Source organism: Molossus molossus, unplaced genomic scaffold (assembly GCF_014108415.1).
Source record: "Molossus molossus isolate mMolMol1 unplaced genomic scaffold, mMolMol1.p scaffold_m16_p_4, whole genome shotgun sequence".
NCBI classification, from domain to species: Eukaryota; Metazoa; Chordata; class Mammalia; order Chiroptera; family Molossidae; genus Molossus; species Molossus molossus.
This window is the reverse complement of record NW_023425377.1, coordinates 124,639,894-124,664,988: the sequence shown is the minus strand read 5'-3', so window position 1 is coordinate 124,664,988 and position 25,095 is coordinate 124,639,894. Positions and strand designations below refer to the sequence as shown.

General features: G+C 42.3%; 1 protein-coding gene across 3 annotated transcripts in view; it reads left to right on the top strand.

The window, feature by feature from the left end:
• The window catches only part of KIAA1109 (KIAA1109 ortholog), a 147,618-nt gene that overhangs the window by 51,839 nt on the left and 70,684 nt on the right, over positions 1 to 25,095 (top strand). For all 3 annotated transcript variants that reach the window (XM_036241410.1, XM_036241409.1, XM_036241411.1), the window contains exons 26-42: positions 492 to 772; positions 3,056 to 3,306; positions 5,145 to 5,403; positions 7,409 to 8,246; positions 9,887 to 9,957; positions 10,837 to 11,010; positions 11,483 to 11,603; positions 12,731 to 12,877; positions 13,256 to 13,383; positions 13,987 to 14,186; positions 16,253 to 16,450; positions 17,093 to 17,304; positions 19,932 to 20,083; positions 20,507 to 20,657; positions 20,791 to 20,943; positions 22,457 to 22,697; positions 24,463 to 24,605. In XM_036241410.1, coding sequence (XP_036097303.1) covers positions 492 to 772; positions 3,056 to 3,306; positions 5,145 to 5,403; positions 7,409 to 8,246; positions 9,887 to 9,957; positions 10,837 to 11,010; positions 11,483 to 11,603; positions 12,731 to 12,877; positions 13,256 to 13,383; positions 13,987 to 14,186; positions 16,253 to 16,450; positions 17,093 to 17,304; positions 19,932 to 20,083; positions 20,507 to 20,657; positions 20,791 to 20,943; positions 22,457 to 22,697; positions 24,463 to 24,605 — 3,720 coding nt within the window. The remainder of the gene's footprint in view (positions 1 to 491; positions 773 to 3,055; positions 3,307 to 5,144; positions 5,404 to 7,408; positions 8,247 to 9,886; positions 9,958 to 10,836; positions 11,011 to 11,482; positions 11,604 to 12,730; positions 12,878 to 13,255; positions 13,384 to 13,986; positions 14,187 to 16,252; positions 16,451 to 17,092; positions 17,305 to 19,931; positions 20,084 to 20,506; positions 20,658 to 20,790; positions 20,944 to 22,456; positions 22,698 to 24,462; positions 24,606 to 25,095) is intronic.

Sequence of the window (25,095 nt, the reverse complement as noted above, 5' to 3'; positions counted from 1 at the left end):
TCGTCACTGCTTTTTTTATCTAACTGAATTATTATAACATTACTTTATGGCAGAGGTATAGACTAGTCACTTGCTTTTATAGCAGGGAAGTGAATTGGTGATGTTTTTCAAAAACTTGGTTTTGAATGCCTATAGGTTTCATACATTTATGGTCCCTGCCTGGCTTCTGAAAATGTTGGCCACCTTTGCTCTATGAGTCACTGCTTAAAATCAAGCTTTGTTAAGATTCTGGGATTCTGTTGTTACCGCTCTAACTTTCTTTCTTCCTTCTCTTGTTTTTCTTTAGACTTGTGTTCTTCTTATCCTTTTTTAAAATTGAATGATTTTACTCTGTTGCATTAATTTTTTTTATTAATCTTTCCCCTTTTTCCCTTTCCCTTTCTTTTCTTCTCTTTTATGCAACTTGAAATAATTACCTATTATGTAGTTTATTCTAAGTTGCTAAAAAATACAGAAACTAGAGTTATTTCATTTTCTTCATTCAACTTTAGATGGGTGCAATCCGGATTGCAAACTGTAATCTCCACAACCAGTCAGTCGGGGAAGGAATAAGCGTGGCGATTCAGGACTTCCAAGTGAGACAGTACATCGAGCAGCTGAGTAACTCCAGAGCGGGGCTGCAGTCGGCAGTACTGCGGAGGGCCTGCTGGCTGGAGGCTGGCTCTGCCGGCCTAGGGCTGATCACTGTGGATGTTGCCCTGGCGGCTGACCATCCTTCTAAACATGAGGCTCAGAGACATTTCCTAGAAACGCATGACGCCAGGACCAAGAGGTTAGTGAAATTTAAGATGAAAATTGCTAGACTATTATAGAGGAAGTTCTGCTATTAGGAATGGGGTAAGAGCATTTTAAATAAAGACCTTACATGATTGTGTCCCTACATGGTAACTCATTACCTTTTTTTTTAATCCTCATCCATTTTTTCAGATAGAGTGGGAGGGAGAGAGAGAGAGAAACATCGATGTGAAAGGGACACATCGAGTGGCTGCCACCCGCACAACCAACCAGGGCCAGGGACAAACTGCAACCGAGGTACGTGCCCTTAGCAGGAACCGGTCTCTCTAAACCGCAGGCCGACACTCTGACTGCTGAGCCAAACTGACCAGGGCGTAACTTGTTACCTTTAGTTCTGGGCACTGTTGTGGATATTTGTTTCCCAGAGTTCTGAGAGCAGGTGTATTCATTTCTGATATAACAGGGAAGTTACTGAGCATGTAGACCATTAGTTTATTAGTGTTTCTGAAAAGTATAGTTTCCAGGCCACCAGCACCAACTCTCCTTGGAACTTGGTAGAAACTTACATAGTCAGCCCTTCCTGGACCTCAGTCAGAAACTCTGGGGTGGAGCCCAGCTCTCCATAGTTTCATAAGCCACCCCAGTGATTCTCACTCAAGGGTGAGACCAGTGCATTGGATTTTATGCAGACTAGGCAGGGACACCTGCTGTGCAGCCTGTAGTCCAGGTTTGCGTCAGGTGCTTTCCACGTGTGATACCGTTGAATCCTCACAACAATCTCATTAGGTGTATCAGACCATAATTTTGCAGGTGAGGAAACAGGCTTAGAAATCTTAACTAACTGTCCAAAGTCCTGGAGTTGTTAAGCGGCACAGCTGGGGTTTGAACCCACATCTTCTAGGTGACCTCCAAGCCTGTGTTCTATGAAGTTTTTGCTGCACAAATGAAGTAAAAGCATCTGTGGGTTAGATAAGGGCTTTTGTTTTGATGGTGCTTTCAAATATTTTTGCCGGATGACTAAACCTTAACACAGACAAGTGATTTGAAATTGATAACATCTAACTGAAAAATAATTCTCTAGACTCTCTTATCCGAAGGCTTTCTCACGTATTTTTCCTCTGTCTCCTCTGATTATTGTTCCACTTCTAACTTGATACATTCGTTCCATCTCATCTTTCACATCTCAAGTATTTCTTGTTGAAAGATTTCCCATTTTCTTTGTCACAACACCCTCTTCCCTGCCTGCAGCTCTTTCTGTAACTTAGGGTTAGATGTCTATCTGTGGCCTGTCTTGGCTGTGGTGCTGTGAGCCTCACGTGGGTAAGACTTCTGCCTGGCACATCAGAGATGTTCAAGAGGCCCGGATGAGTGACCACACAGTGAAGATGGAAACACTGGCGCTGCCGTTCTGGGAGGGCCCTGAGGCCCAGTGCGACAGTGCGTGTGAAGGAGGAGTGCGGACATAGCTCGCACATTTGTGTTATATAACGTATTGAAGAGGGGAGGGAGCTAATACAGATTTGTGTGTGGGTCATGCCCAGCCCCTGATCATTTCGAATACATTTTCTTATTGTCTCAGTTCTAAATACTTCATTTAGAGTACTTACTACAAAATTATTTTTTCCTCTAAAATATAGCATAGTACATTATTTTGGCTTTATTGAGAAATAATCTTTTACTTACCCCATATTTATATTTGGATGTATTACATTTGCCATGTGAAAAAGGCTCTGGGATGCTAAAAGCAATGAATTATCTATTAAATATAATATATACTAATTCTTTTGTCCATTTTTTTAGATTAATGTTTAAAATTTTTAGTCCTTTTGAGAATATTTACTATTGTTTTTAAACTGGATTTAAACAATTTTTTAAAAATGTTTTTATTGATTTTTAGAGAGAGAAGATGGGGGAGGGAGAGGGAGAAACATCCATCAGCTGCCTCCTGCACGCCCCCTACTGGTGATCTCTTGGTGCACCGGTTGACACTCAACCACTGAGCCACACCATCCGGGCTGGATTTAAATGATTTTTATATTTGCTTCTTCTTAGCTCTTTATTTTTTCTTAATGTATATTTTATGTCTATTATTACTGCTCTTACTTATTTCCACCTCACCATGGTGAGATGCTTTTTTATTTAGAATGGCAGAATGATTAAAAAGACATACCACAATAAAAGTAAACCTTTATGTTTACTGTGTCTTTTACAAATATTAACAATTAACTTATATGTAACTAATTATCTGCCCAAAAGCTTTTCATTTCTTAATGAGTTTTTGTTCCATTGTTGTTTCTCATTTGTTTTGTTTGGAGTTCAGGCTGTGGTTTTTGTGGCCCGACGACACCCTGAGGAATAAGAGGTGCAGGCACAAGTGTGGCTGTCTCGGTGGCTGCAGATTCTTTGGTGGCACAGTGACTGGCCTGGATTTCTTCAAGCTTGAAGAGTTGACCCCGTCCAGTAGCTCTGCATTTTCAAGCACAAGTGCAGAGTCTGATATGTACTATGGACAGTCTCTGCTGCAGCCTGGAGAGTGGATTCTTACCAAGGAGATTCCCAGAACTGTGGATGGTAATGCAGTGTGCTAGTCTTTCGTCATCTTTGTCCCTGTGCCATTCTGAGCCAAGTTCAGTATTACTTTGTTTAACTCAGTTTTTGGGGGCTGTCTTAGAGGTGGGATTTGATAATCTGCCTTGTTTTGCATGTGATATAACTAAAGCCAGGTAAGATGTGAGTTTTTCAGATTTACACAAGGCAAAGTAGGTCCACTATTCACCCACATACTTCCTTTTATGTCATCATGTTCCTAGAAGTCAACTTCTGGAGATATACATAGGAATAGTTATGTTTCAAAGTAACAGTTGTTTTTCCAGTTTATCTAATAGGAAAGCTTAATAGTAGTAATATTTATACCACTGACCTCCTGTTAACTACTTTTGCAAAATATTCTTATCACTAAAATTGAATGTGTCAGGAAGTGTGGTCTTTCCTTAGGGTCTTTAGGATAACTTTATAAATACATGCATTTGGTATGTGCAGTGAATGGTATATTCACTGGATATTAGATTTAGATTTATCTCGTGTCTTTTCTCTAAAGACTTCAGAAATGGATTTTCCTATGGTCTTCTTAGTTGTATGTTCCTACAATTAAGTGAGTAGCTACTGCTTATGTTGCCATGTTGTCAACAAGTGAAATGTAGAGAAGTCTATATTTCACCAATATTCAGCCTTTTTTCCTTCGTCCATTCAAAAACATTAACTTTTGTTTTTAACATTAACATTAACAATGTTTGACAAAACGTTAACAATAGCACTGCCCATTGTCAGTAGACAAACAGGGATGGGAAAAGAATTGCCATCAGAGTTTATTGGATGGATTGCCCCTGTGTGAGGAGCTCTGAGCGGAAAGCACTGGACCCCATGTCTACATGAGCCGAATTCCCGTGCAAGTGACTTTTCACGAGTAGGAAGACATGGTATTTTTAGGCTGCTTGATTTTAGCAGTTTTGCTTATGAGACCAGGTTATCTTATAAAATCATCAGAACTTCTTGACATGGAAAAGAAAGTTGCTAAGTACAATGTAACTTCAGTGTCTTCTTATAATATTACTTTCTTACACTTGAATAATGTTTGTTTTTAAAGATTTTCACAGGCGTTTTCTCAGTTAATCCCCAAACTGCCATGTGAGGTGTATATCATCCCTGTTTATAGTGAGTAAACTGAGGCTTATCACTGGGGCTGAGGTGCAGGAAGTCAAACAGCCAAGTGCATGGCTTAGCAGAAACCAGAGTCAGCCCCTCCCTCATCATGAAACCACACAGGGCTCTTGTCACAGGCCTGAGGATGTGTTCCAGATCAAAGGAGACATGATTGCCAAACGCAGTCATGTACGGTCCTAGATTGGATCCTCTACTGGAGGGGCAGAGGTGCTCTAAAGGACATTATTGGGTCACTTGAGAACATTGGAAAGCACATGGTAGTAATCTATAAATACTAAATTGATCAAGTCGATAACTATATGGGAGCTATGTATTGTTCTTAGGAAATAAACACTTGGCTGAGTAGGGTAAAAGACCACATGTCTACAAATGACTTTCAGATGGTTCAAAAAGTGTTATGTATATTATATATAAGTAGAGTAAATGTGGCAAAATGTTTAAAATAGGGAATTTTAAGTAAAAGATATTTGGTGGCTTTGTGCTATACTTAAAAGTTTTCTCTAAGTTTGAAAATGAAAAAAATTCCCTGTCTGTAGACTCTGGATCCACACTTAGGTGGATACTTTGCTTTGTGGAATTATATACTTGTGCTTTTAAAAAACAGGGAATTGAGTTAAGTTGCTATGTTTTTCATAAATTGCTGTTGAAATGACTGTGTTCACGTAACCTGCTTTCGTCGGCTGGCGCAGGCAACGCGCAGGGCGCGAAGAGGAAAGGATGGGAGAGCCAGGCGGGGGCGGTGGCAGCCGAGAGGACGGCCCAGCGCCTCAGCCTGCAGGTGCCGGTGCGCTGCCACAGCTCGTCCTCGTCCTCCGACGACAGCAGCGGCTCCAGTGCGGCCCAGCCCCTGCTGGCCGCGGACAAGGAAAGCCCCGCCTCCGTGGCTGAGGACCCTGTGCTTCGGAAGGAGCTCCTGCACGGCATGAGAAGAGATGACGGCCCAGGGGGGTCAGTGTTCATGCAGACGTGGGGTCTGCTCGCCCTGCGATTACAGTTGCTTCACGCTGGCCAGAAAAACCTCTTTCCTCTTAACTCACCCCTGTAGAAAGTGTTTTTCTCCTCCCGAACAGATTCTTAAATGTGTATTTGCTGTTGACTTTTTGATTATAAAAGTAATACATAGTCATTCCAAATATTAGGAAAATACAGAAAAGTATAATGACAATAAATGTCTTGTCGCCTGACCTCTCAGAGTGACCCTGTTAACCCTGGGGCATTGTCCTAGGCTGGTGACTGTCCTCCTCTTTCCATAATAGTTGATGCCTCATTTCTTGAAACATACTTCCCTCTTGACTTGAGGGCACATTTTAGGTTTTCCTCCCTCCCTCTTGGCTGGTTCTTCTCAAGCTGTTTCATGTCCTCCATTTTTCCTCCCTTTCTTCTTTCTCTTTCTCTTCCAGTGACCTTTTGTTAAACATCGCTGTCCGTCAGGACTCTGTCTGTGCAGCCTTCTCTCCACTCTTTGTACTGTCTCCCCAGACAGTCTCTGAAACTGCTTCGCTTCAATTATGATCTGTAGCTAACATCTTTAAACTCCAGCCAAAACCTTTGTCCCTATAAGCCTGGTTGCCTTCTTGATGTATCTACTTGGATGTTTCACAGAGACCTCAAACTTGATGTATGACCTTGTGCCTGTCATGTCAGCTTGTTCTGCCTCCATAAAGGGCACTTCTACATCAGTAGCCAAAGTCAGAAACCTGTGACTTTTCTCTCCTCTCAGGTCCTCTCTGGTGCATTTTCTTGGACAGGCTTTTAAAGGATATGGAAAGAAAAAATCCAAAACTCGCCCTGGCCGGTTTGGCTCAGCGGTTAGAGCGTCGGCCTGCGGTCCTGAGAGACCCGGGTTCGGTTCCCGCTAAGGGCGCGTACCTCGGTTGCAGTTTGTCCCCGGCCCTGGTCGGTTGTGCGGGTGGCAGCCACTCGATGTGTTCCTTTCGCATTGATGTTTCTCTCTCTCTCTCTGTTCCTCTCTCTCCCTCCCACTCTACCTGAACAAAATAAAACGGAAAAATGTCCTCAGGTGAGGATAAAAAAAAAAAAAAAAAAAAAAAGAAAAAATCCAAAACTCTATTAATGCATTAGTTTTCATGGATTATGGATAGATAATATTTTTGGGTTTCTTTAATTTTTTGTTTTGTTTTAAGCTTCCTCAATTTTTTTTTTTTTTGTACTATATGGGATATGAACACAGTGTGCTGATTTCTGGTGTTTTTGTTGTTGTTGCTATTAATCCTCACCTGAGGATGTTTTTCCATTGATTTGGAGAGAGTGGAAGGGGGAGGGGGGGAGGGGGAGAGAGAGAGAGAGAGAGAGAGAGAGAGAGAGAGACATCGATGTGAAAGAGGCACATCAATTGATTGCTTCCCATACGACCCTGACCCTGACCTTGATCAGGGCTGGGGATCAAACCTGCAACCCAGGTACATGCCCTTGACCAAGAATCAAGCCTGAGACCCTTTGGTCCAAGGGCCTAATGCTCTAACCGCTTAGCCAAACCTGCAAGGGCACATTGTGCTGTTTTGTTACTTTGTATGGTTGTTTCATTGTAAAATTTTAGATTTTCATTTGTTTTTAAAATAAATGTTTAGCCCTGGCCAGTTTGGCTCAGCGGTTAGAGCATCCACCTGCGGTCCGGAGAGACCCGGGTTCGGTTCCCGCTAAGGTTGCAGTTTGTCCCCGGCCCTGGTTGGTCGTGCGGGTGGCAGCCACTCGATGTGTCCCTTTCACATCGATGTTTCCCTCTCTCTCTCTCTTCCTCTCTCTCCCTCCCACTCTGTCTGTACAAAAAATGGAAAAATGTCCTCGAATGAGGATTAAAAAAAAATTAATTAATTAATTAAAAAAAATAAATGTTTAAAATTACTAAAAGGATCTTATAAGTACTTCTGTTTATATACTTATAGTAAATGACGTGCTGTACAGTAAAGGATAATAGCTTTGCTTTCTGTTTTAGTGTTCCTACAGAAATTTCAGGAAACAGCCCAGTGTCTCCTAATACTCAGGATAAGTCAGTAGGCCAGTCTCCTCTGCGGTCTCCCTTGAAACGACAGGCCTCTGTGTGCCCCGCCCGACTCGGAAGCACCAAGAGCCTGACTGCTGCTCTTTATGGGGACAAGCAGCCGGTCCCAGGTGGAGTCCAGTTTAGCAGCGATGTCTCTCGAAGTGATGAGAATGTACTGGACTCACCGAAGCAGAGAAGAAGTTTTGGTTCTTTTCCGTACACACCGTCAGCGGACTCTAATTCGTTCCACCAGTATCGATCAATGGACTCCAGCATGTCAATGGCTGACAGCGAAGCCTACTTTTCTGCCGCTGAAGAATTTGAGCCCATTAGCAGTGACGAAGGCCCTGGGACCTATCCAGGTAGAAAAAAGAAGAAAAAGCAAACCCAGAAGGTTGACTACAGTAGGGGTTCCATATATCACAGTGTTGAGGGACCACTGACTGGCCACGGAGAAAACATTCAGGATCCCCGAACTCTGCCATTCAAAACTCATCCTTCCCAGGCCTCGTTTGTTTCTGCACTAGGTGGAGAAGACGACGTGGTAGAACATCTGTATATTGTCGAGGGTGAGAAAACAGTAGAGAGCGAGCAGATCACGTCTCAGCAGCCGGTGATGAGCTGTTACCAGACTTACCTCACTCAGTTCCAGGTGATTAACTGGGCAGTGAAGCACCCAGCCAACAAAAGGACCTCCAAGTCCTCCCTGCATCGCCCCCTCGATCTGGACACACCGACCAGTGAAGAGAGTTCATCATCGTGTGAGCAGCTCTCCGTTCCGACTTTTAAGGTATAAATCAGACCATTAGTTCCCCTGATGTGTGTATTTAAGAAAAGGAACACTGAAGATATTTTCAGTTACTCTAAGTGATTTTAGCTACTTTTCGGGAAGACTTTTTGAAGTCGGCTTCATGTGTGATAGTAGGTCTCGGTTACTGGTGGGAATTATAAAGTGAAGCATATCAAATTGAGGAATAGTTACAGACTTGATCGTCACAGTGTGTTAGTCAGTCAATGTAGTAGTCTCTGTGTACACTGTACTCTTAGATTAAAATCAAGTCTGTAGTGAAGAGGGAAATGGTCATGGAGCTTGTAGTTTAGGGGGGTGGAGACAGACCATTAATAGATAAACAGATAAGTATATGATCACAAATTGAGAAGAGTCTTATGAAGATAATCAACGCATACCAGGATGGAGAATAGTAGATTGTATTAACAAGACGATTGATATATTTCAACTGAAACTTCAAGGAGGAGGAGGAGTTGAGGGTGGGAAGACTGGGGGCCACTACATTCAAGGCGTAGGCATCAGCCTTGTTGAGTTGCTACTGTGGGAAAGAAGTCTGTGTGTCAGGCTAGAGAGTTAATAGGAACCTGCTGCTGATGAGCTGGACACCTGAACAAAGGGATAGAGCAGGTGACGGTAGTTAGAATTAAACTGATTTCACTGGAAACTCCTGAGAGCTCTAAGGAGATGTGATGTGACCTCATGTACTTTGGCCACTAAGTGAGATTGAACTGTCATTAAGCAGGAGAGGAAGTGACCACTTACGTAGGAGGTTGTGGTAGCGGTCTGTGCAGGAGGTGACTGGCTTGGGCCTAAATAATGATGGAAATGTGACAATGGAGTTGACTGTCCTTTCAGATACAGAGATACAGGTATATGTGTGCAATATATATTGAAGGAAATGGAAATATTGGTTAAAAAGCTTTGGTTTTAAGGTTTTGCCCATTTCTCTCTTTGCCCAAGATAAATTGCTTATGCTAGGATTTTAAAATGTTCTCTTTATTCTATGTGAAAATATGTTGGTTTATGAATTTTTCAGTGTAAACTTGAATGGTACTTGCTCTACAGAATAGTTCCTGAGAGGTTAGAATCATGTTAGTATTTTCAATACATCTTTTGGGTTTGATTAGGCAGTCAAATGTCTGCAGAAAATAAGTCAAGGAATTTGTATATTTTGATCACTTTAAAAATAGAATACAGGAAGTAAGAACGTTGTTTTTCTGCATTAAATCAAAGTAACTGGCTAACAGGGTCCAGGTTCAAGTGCATTATTTATATTATTTGTCTTTTATGGATATAAAATACAATCTAGCTTTTCCTATAAGGTAATATTTCTGTAGGATTCTTTCCCACCTGAGAGCCGATTGTGCTGGGAAGAGACTCTGACAGACAGACGGGAAGCCCTCGCCTAAGCTTGGCTGAGGGGCTTCCCCTCCCTGCTGAGTGCTGCAGCCCTGCCCTGCCCTGGGCTGCCTGAACTAACACGGAAACGGCCAAGGAAATACTGTCTGCGATGTCATTCAGCTTTCAAATATTTGTGTCGTATACGTCAAGATCATATTCACAGATGCTTGGTCTTTAGCATAAACTTAGAGACTAATAATAAAATTCTAGACTATAAGTAATATTTTATGTTATTCTAGGTTATCAAACAGGGGCTCACAGCTAATTCTTTATTAGACAGAGGAATGCAACTTTCAGGATCAACTTCAAAGTAAGCAAAAATTACATACTTGTACTGTTTTTATTATTTTTGTTACACATATTTCTCCTTTCTCCCCCCCAGACCCCTTCCTCCCACTCCTGCCCCCCACCCCACAGCTTTATTGTCTGTGTACATTAGTTATGCATACATGCATATAAGTTCTTTGGTTTATCCCCGCCACCCCCCGAAATTTGTCAGTCTGAACCGTACTCCTTTCTATGTCTCTGGATCTATTTTGTTCCTCAGCTTTTCTGTTCATTTTATTCCACAAATCAGTGAGATCATGTGGTATTTGTCTTTCTCTAATTGGCTTATTTCACTTAGCATAATACTCTCCAGGTCCCTCCATGTCATCTCAAAGGATAAGAGATCTTTCTTTCTTACAACTGTATAGTACTTCATTGTATATATGTACCACTGCTTTTTTTTATTTTTATTCCTCACCTGAGGATATTTTTCCATCTATCATCAGAGTGGGAGAGAGGGTGAGAGAGACAGAGAGAAACATCGATGTGAGAAAGACACATCGACTGGTTGCCTCCTGCACAACTTGACCATGGCCAGGGATGAACCGCAACTGAGGTATGTGCCCTTGACCTGAATTGAACCAGTGACTCTCTGGTCCTCGGGCTAATGTCTTATTGCTGAGCCAAACCAGCCAGGGTATTTTTATTTCACTTGACATATTAACCATCTTTGATCAGTTTTTGCTTTAGTACCTCATTTGTCATGTCTTTGAAAAGTATTTGAGGCATAAAGTGTCTAGTCCAGTTCCATGAAATTTTCAGTTAAAATGTAGGTTTAAGTGTCACTCATCTTGAAGAGGCTCCAACTTCTAGTCTTTTTCATGGTCTTTGTAATGTATACTCTGCGGGTTACATTGTGCAGAACTCCATATACTCCTCTGGAAAAGAGGGCCGTTGATAGCACAGATGATGACACTTTGATGGAAGAGTGGACCCTGGGTCAGCCCGTCTCTCAGACCAGGACGACAGCCATAGTTGAGGTCAAAGGAACTATTGACATTGTTCTGACTCCCCTGGTGGCTGAAGCTTTGGACAGGTATTGCTTTTGTCTCAAACCAGAACTGTTATTTGATAAAAGGGTAAATGTAGTTATACGACGATTAGTGTATGTGATATATGTTCATAAAGAAGAATGTTAATGATGGCTATTTGAACAAAACTGAAGTATGTTTAAAAAGGTCTGTGTTTTACTTAGCTATCATTTGTTACCTTTTCAGCCCAAATAATCATATTACAATATTATAAGAATTATGTTGCATTATAGTTTTTATTTTTTTGCTTTGGGATGATGAGCGTAAAATGATCGAATACCCAATAACTAATTATTAAGTTTATATTATTACTACTGTCTAGTTCATGGAGGGATGAAGGGGAAATAATATATCTCTGTCCTGCAAGAAGCTTATAATTTAGGCAAATAGAATGAACACGAATAAAGTCTAGAATGGAGCACCATGGAATAGACTTGATAAACTAAAGTTTCTTGTTTCCTGTTTCTCCTCCCACAGATACATTGAAGCAATGGCTCATTACGTACACGCCCGCCATCCAGCCGCTATTGTGGACGACCTTCATGCCAAGGTCCTCAGGGAAGCTGTGCAAAACAGCAAGACTACCTTCTCGGAGAACGTAAGACCCTTTTATCCAGGGGCTGTGGCAAATGGAGTATTCTTCCTGTGCACATAGACCCAAACTTGAAAAATTGTAATGTATTAACATTTTATTAGTCATGTAAATTGGAACATATGGACATTTCTAAATAGCCTTTATATGTCATTGGCTCCGTAAGAGATGGCATAGAGTACTATACTATGAATTAAATAGTAGTCAACTATTGATTAAAATGTAGCTTTATTTTTTCTTTTATTTCAAAAGTAGCTTAATTCCAGTCCTTTCCTGAAGAGCTCTGGTCCTAAGAGAGTGAGCACTCTCTAGGATTGATACATTCATTTCCTAAGAAAGCCAAGCTGCGTATTATTTTGGCTTTCCTCTATGATTAGATTACTTGTCTCTTCATATTTTTCAGATTATTTTTGCTCACTTCAGTGAGTCTAGTCACTGTCCCCGGGTATTTGATAGTCAACTTATGCCTGGTCCAAGCCTCGAAGCCATTTCTTTCCTTTTTTTTTTTTTCTTTATTGATTTTAGAGAAAGAGGAAGGAAGACGGAGAGAGAGATAGAAACATCGATGAGTGAGAATATCAATTGGCCGCCTCTTGCATGCCCCCCACTAGGCATTTGGCCCACAACCTGGGCATGTGCCCTGACCAGGAATCAAACTGGTGACCTCTTGGTGCATGGGTCAGTGGATTGAGTGTCGTCCCAGGGACTGAGGTCCCAGTTCCATGCCTAGTCAGGGCACATGCCCAGGTTGCAAGCTCGATCCCCAATAGGGGGCCTGCCAGAGGCAGCCAGTCTATGTTTCTTCCTCACATCGATGTTTCTGCTCTCTTCATCTCTCTTTAAAAAAAAACACAAACCAATAAAAACATATTTAAAAATATATCTATTGTTATTATCACCATTTTTCTCTTTCTCTATAGGTCATTTTAACTTTAGTATGTATCACTTCTCTCAACCCTGAAGCTACCAGTCTGTTCCGTCCAGTTTGGACTTTAACACTAGGGATGCTAAGCCAATGGCAGCTGGCACACCCATGGCGTAAGGAGCGGAGTGAAGGAGCAGCTTGCGGTTGTGGATGATGCGGACATTATGAAATGTCTGTGAAATAATAATTCTACTTTAATTTTTTTTAGTTATCTTCCAAACAAGATGTTAGAGGAACAAAAACGGAGCACTCTACCATAGGGACGACTAACCAAAGACAAGCACAGACAAATCTTATCATGAAGCAAGATAATGTGACAATCAAAGGTCTTCAGGCTAACGTCAGCATACCAAAAGTAACAATTCAATATTTTTTAAGTTTTCCTGAAAGAGGAGAATGTTTTGGTAGTTTTGTTTTTTGCATTTACTAAATTGAATGGTGGTGGAATATCAAAAACATACATTTTATTTCCTTGATCTAATGTAAGAATGTAATGTAAAAAAGTTTACTTAAGCAGAACATTGGGTAAGATACACTAAAATATTCCATATCCATCCAGTAAGAATTTAATTACAATTATTTTATGAGAGTCTATATTTATAAGCTTTGTCTTCATAACTCTCAGACACATAGATATGTTGTTTGTTACAGTAGTTTTGTCATTTTCCTGTGTATCTTATATTTGATAATTTTCACTTTTCAACTTGGACATGGATGTCATTTTCTGTGTTAGGTAAACTTATGTTTGTTACAAGCCTCAGTGGAAGAATCTCCAAGTATAGCTCCCAGCAGAAGCGTGACTCACGTGTCCCTGGTTGCGCTGTGTTTCGACAGAATTGCTACACAAGTCCGCATGAACAGGTAAGAAAGAGTGCATTAATTTGAGCCGTGATTATCTTGCTGGGTGGAAACGCAGGCCTTACTCCTCTTAACACAGTTCTGAAAATTCTAATGTTAAAACTCATGGGATTGGGATTGGAATTTCAAATCTCACTTTGTAGGTATTTGAAAATTTTTTTTTTTTTTTTTTTTATCCTCACCTGAGGATATTTTTCCATATTTTGTACAGATAGAGTGGGAGGGAGAGAGAGGAAGGGAGAGAGAGAGAGAAACATCAACGTGAAGGGACACATCGAGTGGCTGCCACCCGCACGACCAACCAGGGCCGGGGACAAACTGCAACCGAAGTACGTGCCCTTAGCAGGAACCGAACCTGGGTCTCTCCAGACCGCAGGCCGACACTCTAACTGCTGAGCCAAACCGGCCAGGGCGGTATTTGAAAATTTATAACTGTTTTTATTCATACTATTTTTCATTAAACACTGAAGAATTTATTTTTAATATTGTTTTAATTAAAGCAATGGAATGTTTTTTATTTTTTTGAAACCATTTATTAGTTAAATGTTTTTCCTGAACTACGTTGTTTAAATGTTAACCCTCATGCTCTCTTTGTTTTCCGTGAAGAGGTGTGGTTGAAGAGACTTCAAACAACACAGAACCCAGTAGGACCTCACAGTTTGATAGGTACGTCCACGCTTCCAAAATGCAGCCGCAGTCATCTGGATCTCTCAGATCGAATGCTGGAGCCGAAAAAGGCAAAGAAATTGCTGCCAAGTTAAACATTCATCGAGTTCATGGGCAACTCAGGGGTCTTGATACAGCAGGTAGGATTGTACAGCAAATATTTTTTCTTTGACATGTATACATGTAAGAGGATTTTGCAAAAGGAAACATTTTTTTCCTTTGAATATTGCTATAATTTGAGTATTTAATAAGAAAGAGAAAGATGTTCCTGCATATATTGAGCAATGGGATTTAACTCTTCCTCACTCACGCTCCACACGGAACAGTAGGTGAGGTTGGGCAGGGAAGTGAGTGGGATGGCCCAGCTGGGACCCCTCTGTTCTCTTCATGGCGCCTGCTGCTCATGGCAGAACGGAGTATGGTCTTCATAGTCTCTCACTTTGGCAAATCACTCTATTGGCTGAACTCTATTAAAAATTATTCATCACAATATCAAAGCAAAGAGTCAAGTGTGTGAAACACGTGAGAATGGGCGTGCGGCCAGGGCGGTGCCTCCTGAAGTCCCGGTGCGGGAAGAGAGGGACCCGACGTGCGCACGTGCACCTCAGGGCTTTGCCCAGCGCCACGCTGTGCGCAGGCGAGGCTCGTGTGGGTCAGGTTTTCAGGGATTTAATCCAGAGAGTGAGGTTGTCAGCTAGTCCAGACGGCCACGCTCCGTGAGGGACCGGCGGCAGTCCTGGACGGACCGCTCCTGTCCTGGAATTCGCTCCGTCTTCCGCGGGCCCTGAGGCGCCGTGAGGGCTGCCTGTGCTCTGGGTCCGGAACTGAGGCTTTCCCAGGACCGGGCCCCCTTGTGCCTGGGGCGAAGCATTGGGCCCAAGGCTGCGGAGCGCCCGGTCCCCCGCTCTGCGGCCCTGACACGGCGGCCGAGGCCTCTCTGCGCTGGGCACTGGGGGCCGGTTGGTGCCTGGTATCCTACGGGCTGCAAGCAGCGACTGGATGGAAGTGGCAGGGAGGGCGACCGGGTGAAACTCTTCAAATACAAAACTCCCGAAGACATTTTAAGGAGATCATTATGTGAACATGTACATGCCTTGGCTTTTACATACATACGGTATCTTGGGAAGATCCTCGGTAGTCTAATGACATGTTACCTCGGGGAGGGAAGTGTGTGTTGGGGCCTTCACTGCACACCCTTTTATACTCTAGAACTTGATGTGAGTGTGTTACCTCACCACACATAAAATTCACGTAAAATCCTCACCTCATGCCATATTTCAGAATAAGTTCATGGAATTAGACAAATATGAAATAATTAAACAATGAGAAAACTACAGAAAAACGTAGGTGAATGTTTGCTCTGATTTGGAAAGGCTTTCTAATCATAAATACTAAGTACAGTATTTTCCTGATAGAATTTTATATAGCTATTTAAACAATATCTTGGAACAATATTTAATGACCTGAGGAAATTATCATGGTTGCCGTTGCATGAAAATTGGGAACCAAAGCTGGGTTTGTAAAGTGATGTCTAAAAAGCTAGAAGGAAACTTCAAATGTAAACCAGTTATCTCTAGGTGATAAATTTACATGTTTTTTTCATCTTTTCTTTTCTGTATTTATTAGCTATAATCAGAGAAATTTGAAAACGTAAGAAAAAATGCCAGGAACTTGGGACGTTAATTTCCATATTGCATATTGTAATGGCAATGTCTGTGATGAGTTGTAGTTATACAGAATATGTTAGCATAAAGCCATCTTTCAGCAAACACTGTTATTTTATTAGAGAATAATGTTTTTCTTAAGGCTGGGTAATTAAAATAATTTTTTTTTATAAAATGATGAGAAAGTATTTAAAAATAGTTTACTTTGAAGCTGAATTATTCAGGAGCTTTTTAAGTTTAGATTTTTAGAGTACACTGTAGTCTTTCAGAAATGACTCCATCCTACCTTTGAGCAATTATTTGTTAATTATGGAATCTTTTTCTCCTACTTCAACGTGATTGTGGCAATTTGTAAGCCGTACGTCATTAGGCTACATTATTTTAGGTTGATTGGTGCATTCGTTTATTTTTCTTTTTGACAGATCATTAAGATATCATTTGAACATAACCAATGTGCCAAATGTTTACATTGTTTGTTGTTTTAAAAACTATACAAAACGCCTGACTTTAACAGTGGTGGTTCTGTTCTGTTCTGGCAATAGATATCGGCACCTGTGCCATCACTGCGGTTCCCTTCGAGAAGTCCAAAGTCTTGTTTACTCTTGAAGAGCTGGATGAGTTTACTTTTGTGGATGAGACTGACCAGCAAGCTGTTCCCGATATAACTCGAATGGGTCCCAACCAAGAAAAGTGGGGTTGGATAATGTTTGAATGTGGACTTGAAAATTTAACTATAAAAGGCAGGTGTTTTTTAAAAAGTTTGCTTTAGTGGGGACACATTGGCCCCACATTGCTGAAATGTTTTGAACACTCATGACTTTCAATAACCTGAATCATCATATTCAAGCAGAAAGTACGGTAGCTGGGAATATTTACCAGGAGTGGGTGCCCCATCCCAGTCCTTCATCGTGTGAGTCAGAACTAGCAGAGCATCTGGACATGTGAAACCTCAGTGCTCGAGCAGAGCACTCTGTGGCTCAGGTCAAAGCCCCCAGCTTGTGAGAGCTCATGACATTGCAGCTGGGTCTTTGATTAGCAGAGCTTTGCCATGTAGGAAGAAAATGCTGCAAATCCTTGATTCATTGAGATACAGAATGACTTACAATTATATGTGTTTTCCTTTACATCATTGAGTAATATATTAAAATAGAAAGGCTGACTGTGTGTAAGACTTTCATGTTTAGTCATATATGGTAGTAGTTGTATATGCCTACAGTTGCTACTTGGTAATCTAATCTAACCTTAGCTTTCAGAGATAAGGGCAAATTTTAGTGAGAATAAAAAGATTTTTATGAGATTTTTATTTTTATCTTTATGGATGTGTTAGAGCACATCACTGAGATACCAAGTGTTTTAATAAATACGTTCTCACATTTGTATAGGAGGAAGACAGTCCGGCGCTGTTTTGTATAATACATTTGGAACGATGGGCAAAACTGGTGGCACAGAAGGAGGTGGAGTGCTGACATCCAATAACTCTTCTGATTCTCCAACCGGCAGTGGCTACAACACCGATGTCTCTGATGATAACCTTCCTTGTGACCGAACAAGCCCTTCTTCAGACTTAAATGGAAATTCTGTTTCCGATGAGCAGGTTGGTGAACTTCCAATAATAATGCTTTGGAGACATAATGTAGAAAATGATGAACCAACTCAAAATTCATATCTGGAGTCTATTTGCATGTCTTTTCTATAGTTTGTGTTTTGCTTAAATGGTAGTCAAGGCATTTTGGTAATTACACTTCCACTAAAGAATGTTTCTGTGAGCACTATATCACAGATATGTTTATATCCATCACAGTACCTAGCATAATATTGTGTTCATATTAGGCACTTAATGATACTTGCTGCATTAATAGAATAAAGCAGGCTTTATTTTTATATCATTTGAAGGATTTTAGCAGAATTCTTTTTTTAAATAGTTTTGTTACTGGTAGTATTTCATGTAAGTTCTATATTTTTGTCAGTATGTACCGATTTCAGTTAGAGTCTTGAAGATTGCCTTGGATGTCACTCATTTGTTATTATTGGGGCAGAATTTCATGGTGATGAGTACCGGGGTAGCAACAATGAAAATATTTAAAATTCTAGATTACAAAAGAGTTGTACTGTTACCCGACTGAGGACCCGGGCGAGTTATTTAACCTCTCCCGACTTTCCTCACCTGTGAATGATGCTGTGAGGACATTGCTGGAGGAGACAGGACTTAGGAAAGGCTTAGCTCAGGGTCTGTCACGTAGTAGGAACTTGGCAGGTGGTGTACTTAACACATACATACACATGCACACCTCTGATCACTTGAAAATTAGACTGAGGAATGAAGCCACCTTTCAATCAAGAAATGTGTCATGGGTATTCATAGGCTTAATCACCTGTGAACCCCAGGGTTAAAGGAGTTTCTTTTGAAACATGTATTTTGACTGTATGCGTAGTTCAAGAATTTAATCCCTGTTTTCTTGTGAGGTCTTTGGAAGTCTCAGAGAGACGGGTGGGGCTCAGCACCCTAATGAGGAAGTGAAGGGTGGTGGCTGCTCCCCAGACAGAAGAGCCGCTCACGCCCTCCTTCAGCTCACCTGCAGCACCACCTGATGGTCCCGTTCTCCCGCAGAAGTCCCCGCATTGCTTAGAGTTGCTTCTTCCTGACTTTCCTCCGTCCATTTCCTTTGGCGCTTCTTTGTCCTTCACCGTGGTGCCCTCTGGGTTCTCCCTCCGCCTCTCTGTCTACCCGACTTGCTCCGTCTCCTGGCCCAGCCCCATCGCTTGCTGACAGCGCTCTTTCCCGTTGGTTTCGCCTTCAGCACCAGCCCTGCACTGGAGCTCGAGCTGCATCCAGTGGCCTTTCAGGCTCCCATTCGCATGGGCCTTGAGCACCCAGCCCGTGGTCTGCAGTTGAGTTTGCTGTTCTTCGCCTCATGCTGGTGCCGTTAGTTCTTCTTGTCTCCTTTTTCTGAAATTCCAAGTTCCTCTAGACTGTTCTCTGTGTCCTTGTATACCCAGTGCCTGGCTCAGGGACCTCGTCTGAGAGTTCCGGTTGTTTCCTTTTCAGAGAGGAATGCGCTGTGTGTACTGTATGTTACATAGACTCCCGGTGGAATCTGGGGCAGCTTCATCTCGAAACACTCATTTCTGCAGCGCAGTTTTAATAAAAACACCAGATGTGGGATAAATAGCTTCTCATTGCTTTAGATCAGATTTGGATACATTTACAGAAAAAGATTAGATTTTAGAATTGCAGATAAGGGAGTGTGGACTTAAGTGTAGTGCCTGCTGACTTTAAAGTTACTGGAGCCTATAGTTCACATTGTTCCCTAACACTTAGGACTCAAAACTGTTCTGTGGGTATTCTTCGTTCCTTAATCACCCCACAAGAAATGCCAGTGTGTTCTTTATCTTTTTCTTTTTTTTTATCCTCACCTGAGGACTTTTTTCTATTTTTTGTTCAGATAGAGTGGAAGGGGGAGAGAGAGAGAGAGAGAGAGAGAGAGAGAGAGAGAGAGAGAGAAACATCTACATGAAAGGGACACATCAAGTGGCTGCCTCCCACACGACCCAACCAGGGCCGGGGACAAACTGCAACCGAGGTACGTGCCCTTAGCGGGAACCGAACCCGGGTCTCTCCGGACCGCAGCCGACGCTCTAACCGCTGAGCCAAACTGGCCAGGGCTGTGTTCTTTTTCTTGACCAATGCTATCCAAAAGTGATTCAGGTTTTTGTAGGTAGATGTGAAAGGCAGGAGACGTTTTTGTTTGTTCTTTAATATGCTTCTTACCTCCCTGCATTCTGAAGGGTGGTGATCCCACATTCAGGCAGTATTCCTGTTCCTCAGCACAGCTGTAGACTGCAGCACAGAAGACAGCTGCGGTGGGGGTGGGGAGGGAGGAGGGTGTCTGCGGGGGAAAGGGATAAACATCTGTAAAAAAATAAATTAATAAAAAATATTTTAAAAAGAAAAAAGATAACTAAGAATTTTTTGTAGAGTGTTATTTGTTTGACATGGGACACAGTGGTATTTGTTAGGGGTTTTTATTTGGAATGTTCTGGTACGTGGACAAGAAAATAGATTGCAATAGGAAGCAGGCGACCTTAATTCTGCCTCCCGTTCTACTCAAGAGTGTATGACATCTGGAAAGTTGCAGGACCTCTTTCTCTCACTTCCGTCGTCTGGAAAAAGAACACTTACCATCCCTGACCTAAAAGTTTTGGGTATTCTATTTCCTGTAGGATGAAGGAGTCGAATCTGACGATCTGAAGAAAGATGTGCCCCTCACGCCACCGCCGCCTGACTCCTGCAGCATGAAGCTGAGCATCCAGGAGATCTGGTTCAGCTTCGCAGCCCCCACCAGCATGAGGTCTCCCACTCACGCCTTCTCCAGGTGAGCTGGCTGAGACTGCCCGTCGCTGATGCCTGTTCAAGCGACGTGCACTCTGTTTCGTGCATGTTTTGAATTCCATCTAGGCTCTGTCTCGTGTGAGGACTGCCACTTCTTCCCCGTCTTTCCTGCCCCAGTCTCTGCGACCTTACTCTCAGCTTGTTGGGCCCTTTTTCTTGGGCTTTAGTTTTCTTTTCACATGTTATCCTGATGTGAAATTTTTATTTTTCCCCACTTCTAATAGGCTTTTTTATATTTTTTTCCTATTATCTGTTCTTTGTGTACCATAAATTATGAAGTTAAATCTTCATAAGGAAGAGTAATTTTGCCTAACTAAAATACCTGCTAAGTACAGTTGATATGGACGATTGTTAGAAATACAAATCTTGATGCTTATTTTTATAATTTTCTAAAATAAATCCAAAGGCAGCTGAACCTCTTGAGCACTGCGACCCCTGCTGTGGGTGCATGGCTCGTTCCCGTTGACCAGCTCAAGTCGTCCTTGAACAAATTGGAAACGGAGGGGACACTGAGACTCTGTGCTGTTATGGGGTGCATCATGACCGAAGCGCTAGAGGTAGGTCCTCAGCAATGCACGGAGTCAGAGTCTAGTGTTGCGGTGATCCTGATCATTTGAGTGCTGAGTGACTGGGTGTCTTATGTCACTATCTTTGATACATCATGCTAAGACTGTTGCTGCTTTGTTTCAGAATAAAAGTGTGCATTTTCCTCTAAGAAGTAAATACAATAGACTCACAAAAGTTGCCCGCTTTCTCCAAGAAAACCCTTCATGTTTACTGTGCAATATTCTGCACCACTACCTGCACCAGGCAAATTACTCCATCATCGATGAGGCTACAATGGTGAGTGACTGAAACTGTACGTTAGCTCTGAAGAAGCCTCTGTTCTGTTGAGGAGCCACTGACCTGCAGGGAAGTCCGGAGGAGGAACACAGTCGGAAATACAGGCCCATAGACAGCAGCAGGCTCAGATTAGCAATTAGGATGTTGACAGCATGAAGGTGCTAAAAGCAGTGGACATGGATGAGAATTCTGGTGTTGAGTAAGAAACTGGCCAAGGATGGATCCCTGCAGAATACCAGTATCACAAGGGGTTGGGAGGGTGGACAGAGGCACGCAGACTGCTGAGGAGGCAAAGGAGAACCAGGAAAGAGTTGTCTGGAAGCCAAAGTAGAGCGAGTTTCAAGGAAGAGACTAATCACCAGAGTTGAACTTCCAGCAACGTTCAATAAATAAGGACTGCTTAATGATCGAGGGGAGATCGTATAATTGTACAAGATAAATAGAAGCACTTCAGAAGGTGACATGTGACTGGGGGGGGGGGGGGGCGGTTGGAGGAGCTCCCTTCCCCTTGCCAAGCTCCAGTGAGTAGAGAAGACAAGACTGTAGCCATATTAGGGGTCAGTGTATCCATATTGGTAATGGCCAGTCAAGCTCCTATTTCCTTCCAATGCCAGGATTTCCAGGAAGTCATGTTTTTGAAAAAGGTACTTGGCCTGAGGCTTGTGTCGTTTCCAGTTTCTGCTCCCACCTGAGAGCTGAGGACCGGGAGGCCATAGTGCGAGGCCCCCGCCCGTGCTGCCGTAGGCAGAGACTGGAACAGAGCGCGGCCGCATCCCCACGGCAGGTGCTCTGCCCAGGTGTGCCTTCCGTCCTGAGGAAGGGTGCAGACGGCCCTCCCGACTGGAGCCTGGGAGGGAAAGGGCAGGCGCAGGCAGTAAAGGAGGCGCTTCAACGGGGAATTGTCGAGAGGGGTGGAGAGGGGCTGGCTGTTTCTCCTCCGGCTAAGGCTCCAGTAGGAAAAAACCAGGTTTTCTTTCTTACAGTCATCACCATGTGGGATAATATATATTCTAAATTTTGTAATTGTTAATGATAATACATGTAACTTCCAGAGCAGTTAAAACCCATCTATGTCCAGCATTAGCCTGTAATAATTTATTATTTTAAATGTTAAAAGAAATCTTTGAAGGGAATCATTTTATTCCCTCTTTGCTTAATGAATATTCCAGGTTGTTCAAAACCCATTTGATTCTTCAGTTGGAACAGAAAGGTAAAGTGAATCGAATGCCTCTGAAGAAGAGTCCCGGTCTTGCCCACAGTCAGTCTCGGTCACCGGGCGCTGCTGTGCTGTTTGCGGCAGGAGGTGCGGCCTGGTGCTCAGAGCTGGGTCATGGGCAGTGTGAAGCGCTGGCTCTGTCGTGGGGCCTTGGACAGATCACCTGACATGTAACCCACTGGGAAATAAGGAAACTAACACTTATGCGGTTTAAATGAATGACTGTATGAAAGCACTGAAATGGTGACTGTCCTCACTGTAGTGAGGTGACTTCTAACCACATCATTGTCATTACAGGGGGATGGACTTCCTGCCTTGGTAACCTTAAAGAAAGGGTTAGTGGCCCTGGCTAGGCAGTGGATGAAGTTCATCGTGGTGACACCAGCCTTCAAAGGAGTCAGCTTGCATCGTCCAGCTCAGCCCCTGAAGCCCCAAGCGGCCGTGGACCGTGACCAAGATGATGGCCTTGGGCTAGACAATGGAGCTGGTCTTCAGAGCGACACCAGTGCCGATGGGGCAGAATTCGAATTTGATGCAGGTAATTTTGTAAATATTTTAACTAGTTATTGTGCACTTGGTAACCTAGTACATGTGACAATTTTAATAATTTGTATCCCAGATTTGAAATTTAAAGTTGTCATGTCTTAATTATTTAAGTATGGTTTGTATTAGTCCAAATAAATGGTAATAATCTTGGAGTCTTATACCAATTTTTTTCTTTTTAAATATCTTTTCTTTATTGATTTAAGAGAGAGAGGAAGAGAGAGGGAGAGAGAGAGATAGAAACATCGATGAGAGAGAACTCAGTTGGCCACCTCTGCATGCCCCCCACTGGGAATTGGGCATACAACCTGGGCATGTGTCCTGACCGGGACCCAAACTGGCAACCTCTTGGTGCAGGGTCGACGCTCTACAACTGAGCCACACCTGCCGGGCGTGATTTGATCCTTAAGTTTATTTTGTAAAGTATAGTAGACTTCTCCTAATCTAACCAGTCCAAACAACAGATATCTTTGTATAACTAGAATATTTTGAGTGAAACACAGTAATTTCCATTTAAAAATTATATCTGTCTCTTTATCACCTTGTCCTATGCCACAATCCTTTAAAGGAGACTTGGAATCTTACCCAGTGCCTGTCTGGTCCTGAGTTTATGTGATATTTGGAGGTCTGTTCTTAGCCTAGGACTCTGTGAGCATGACGGCCATGCCCGGAACACAGGCTGCACGTCTGTGGGTCACCAGGTACAGGGTGGGCATGTGTGGGCACCACTGTTTGTATGGAAAATTAGTAAAATAAGAACAAGCTCCATGTTTCACATGCTCACAACTGTAAACTTACTTTTGCCCCACCCTGTACATACTTGAATGCTTTTTCAAAGTTTAATTTTTATTATTATCATGTACTATTCACTGCAATTTTATTATGATAGCTTGAAAAAAATATTAAAAGTACCATAGGAAAAGACAGTAGTCTTAAAATTAGAGCTTTTCAGAACATCGATATATAATACTTTACCCAATTCGTTTTTTGTTTTTCAAAAAATAAAATTTTTTTTTGTTTTCAATTGTAGTTAATAAATGAATGTGTTATGAGGAATGGGCTGTATTTTATTTTATTTATTTAATTTATTTATTTATTATCCTCACCCAAGGATATTTTTTTATTTGTCTTCAGTTAGAGTGGGAAGGATGGAGAGAGAGAGAGAGAGAGAGAGAGAGAGAGAGAGAGAGAGAAACATTGATGTGAGAGAGACACATCGATTGGCCGCCTCCTGCATGTCCCCGACCAGGGTCAGGACCAAACCGCAACTGAGACACGCACCCTTGATGGAATCGAACCCGAGACTCTTTGGTCCACAGGCCAACACTCTAACAACAGAGCCTAATTGGCCAGGCCTGGATTTTGTTATTTATTTTGAAAAATTTCAAGGCTACACAAAAGTTGAAAGAATAGTGTAGTCAGTATCCCTTCTAATTAATTATTTACAAATGCCTATGCTAATCTGTGAAAAGTCTGTGTTTTCTTGAGTGCTGTTGAATTGATTTTTGGATTCTAACCATTTGGGTGGTATAAGTGAGGTTGAATAGAAGCTGTTTATTCCTTTTCTGAGCCTGAGTGAGAAGACTGGGGTGGGAAAAGTAAAATAAACTAAAAAAGACTGAGTGTTAGAGAAGATTCCACAAGTAGTTTGCCAAGGAGCATGTGAAGTTGAGTATGGGTGAACCACCAGGAACAGAGGTTGCTGTTTAAGGAAAGTGTCTGACAAGCTGCGGCCCACTCACTCTTCTGACCGGTTCCAGCCACAGTCAGCGAGCACACGATGCTGCTGGAAGGGACCGCCAGCCGGCCTCCACCTGGGGGCTCGGGGCCTGTGACTGGAGCGGAGATAATGCGGAAACTCTCTAAGACGCACACCCACAGTGACTCTGCGCTGAAAATAAAGGTACAGTGCTGCTGTTTTAGTCAGTGTCGTTTAGACTTGCAGAGAATACTTAACTTTTGCTGTCTCAAATTTAAGTATTAAGTACCCACCCTAAATATTTAAATTTAGTAAAAATAGTATTTTTATGTTGAAATTAACATGATTAGTAACTTTTAGTGTGCGCATTTCTTTGAAAATTATATAAAATGATATAAAAAATTTTATCATTTAATTAATATTAAATAAGGACTACTTTAACTACCAAGCTTTAGGCTCTCTTTTCCATGTATTGAATATTGCACTCAATACAATACAGTATTGAGAGTGTTGATCATCTTGTGATTGTGCATGATCAGAATACAGGTTGAGTGAGGCTGTTTTGTTTTCAGTGACGTGGTTTTGTTTGGTATCGTGTGAACCACAACAAGAGCAATGGCCAGGCTGGCCGCAGTTGTGGTTCTCAGCTGTCATGTTCATGTGCATAAGGAAGCGCCCGTGTGGTTCCTCTGCA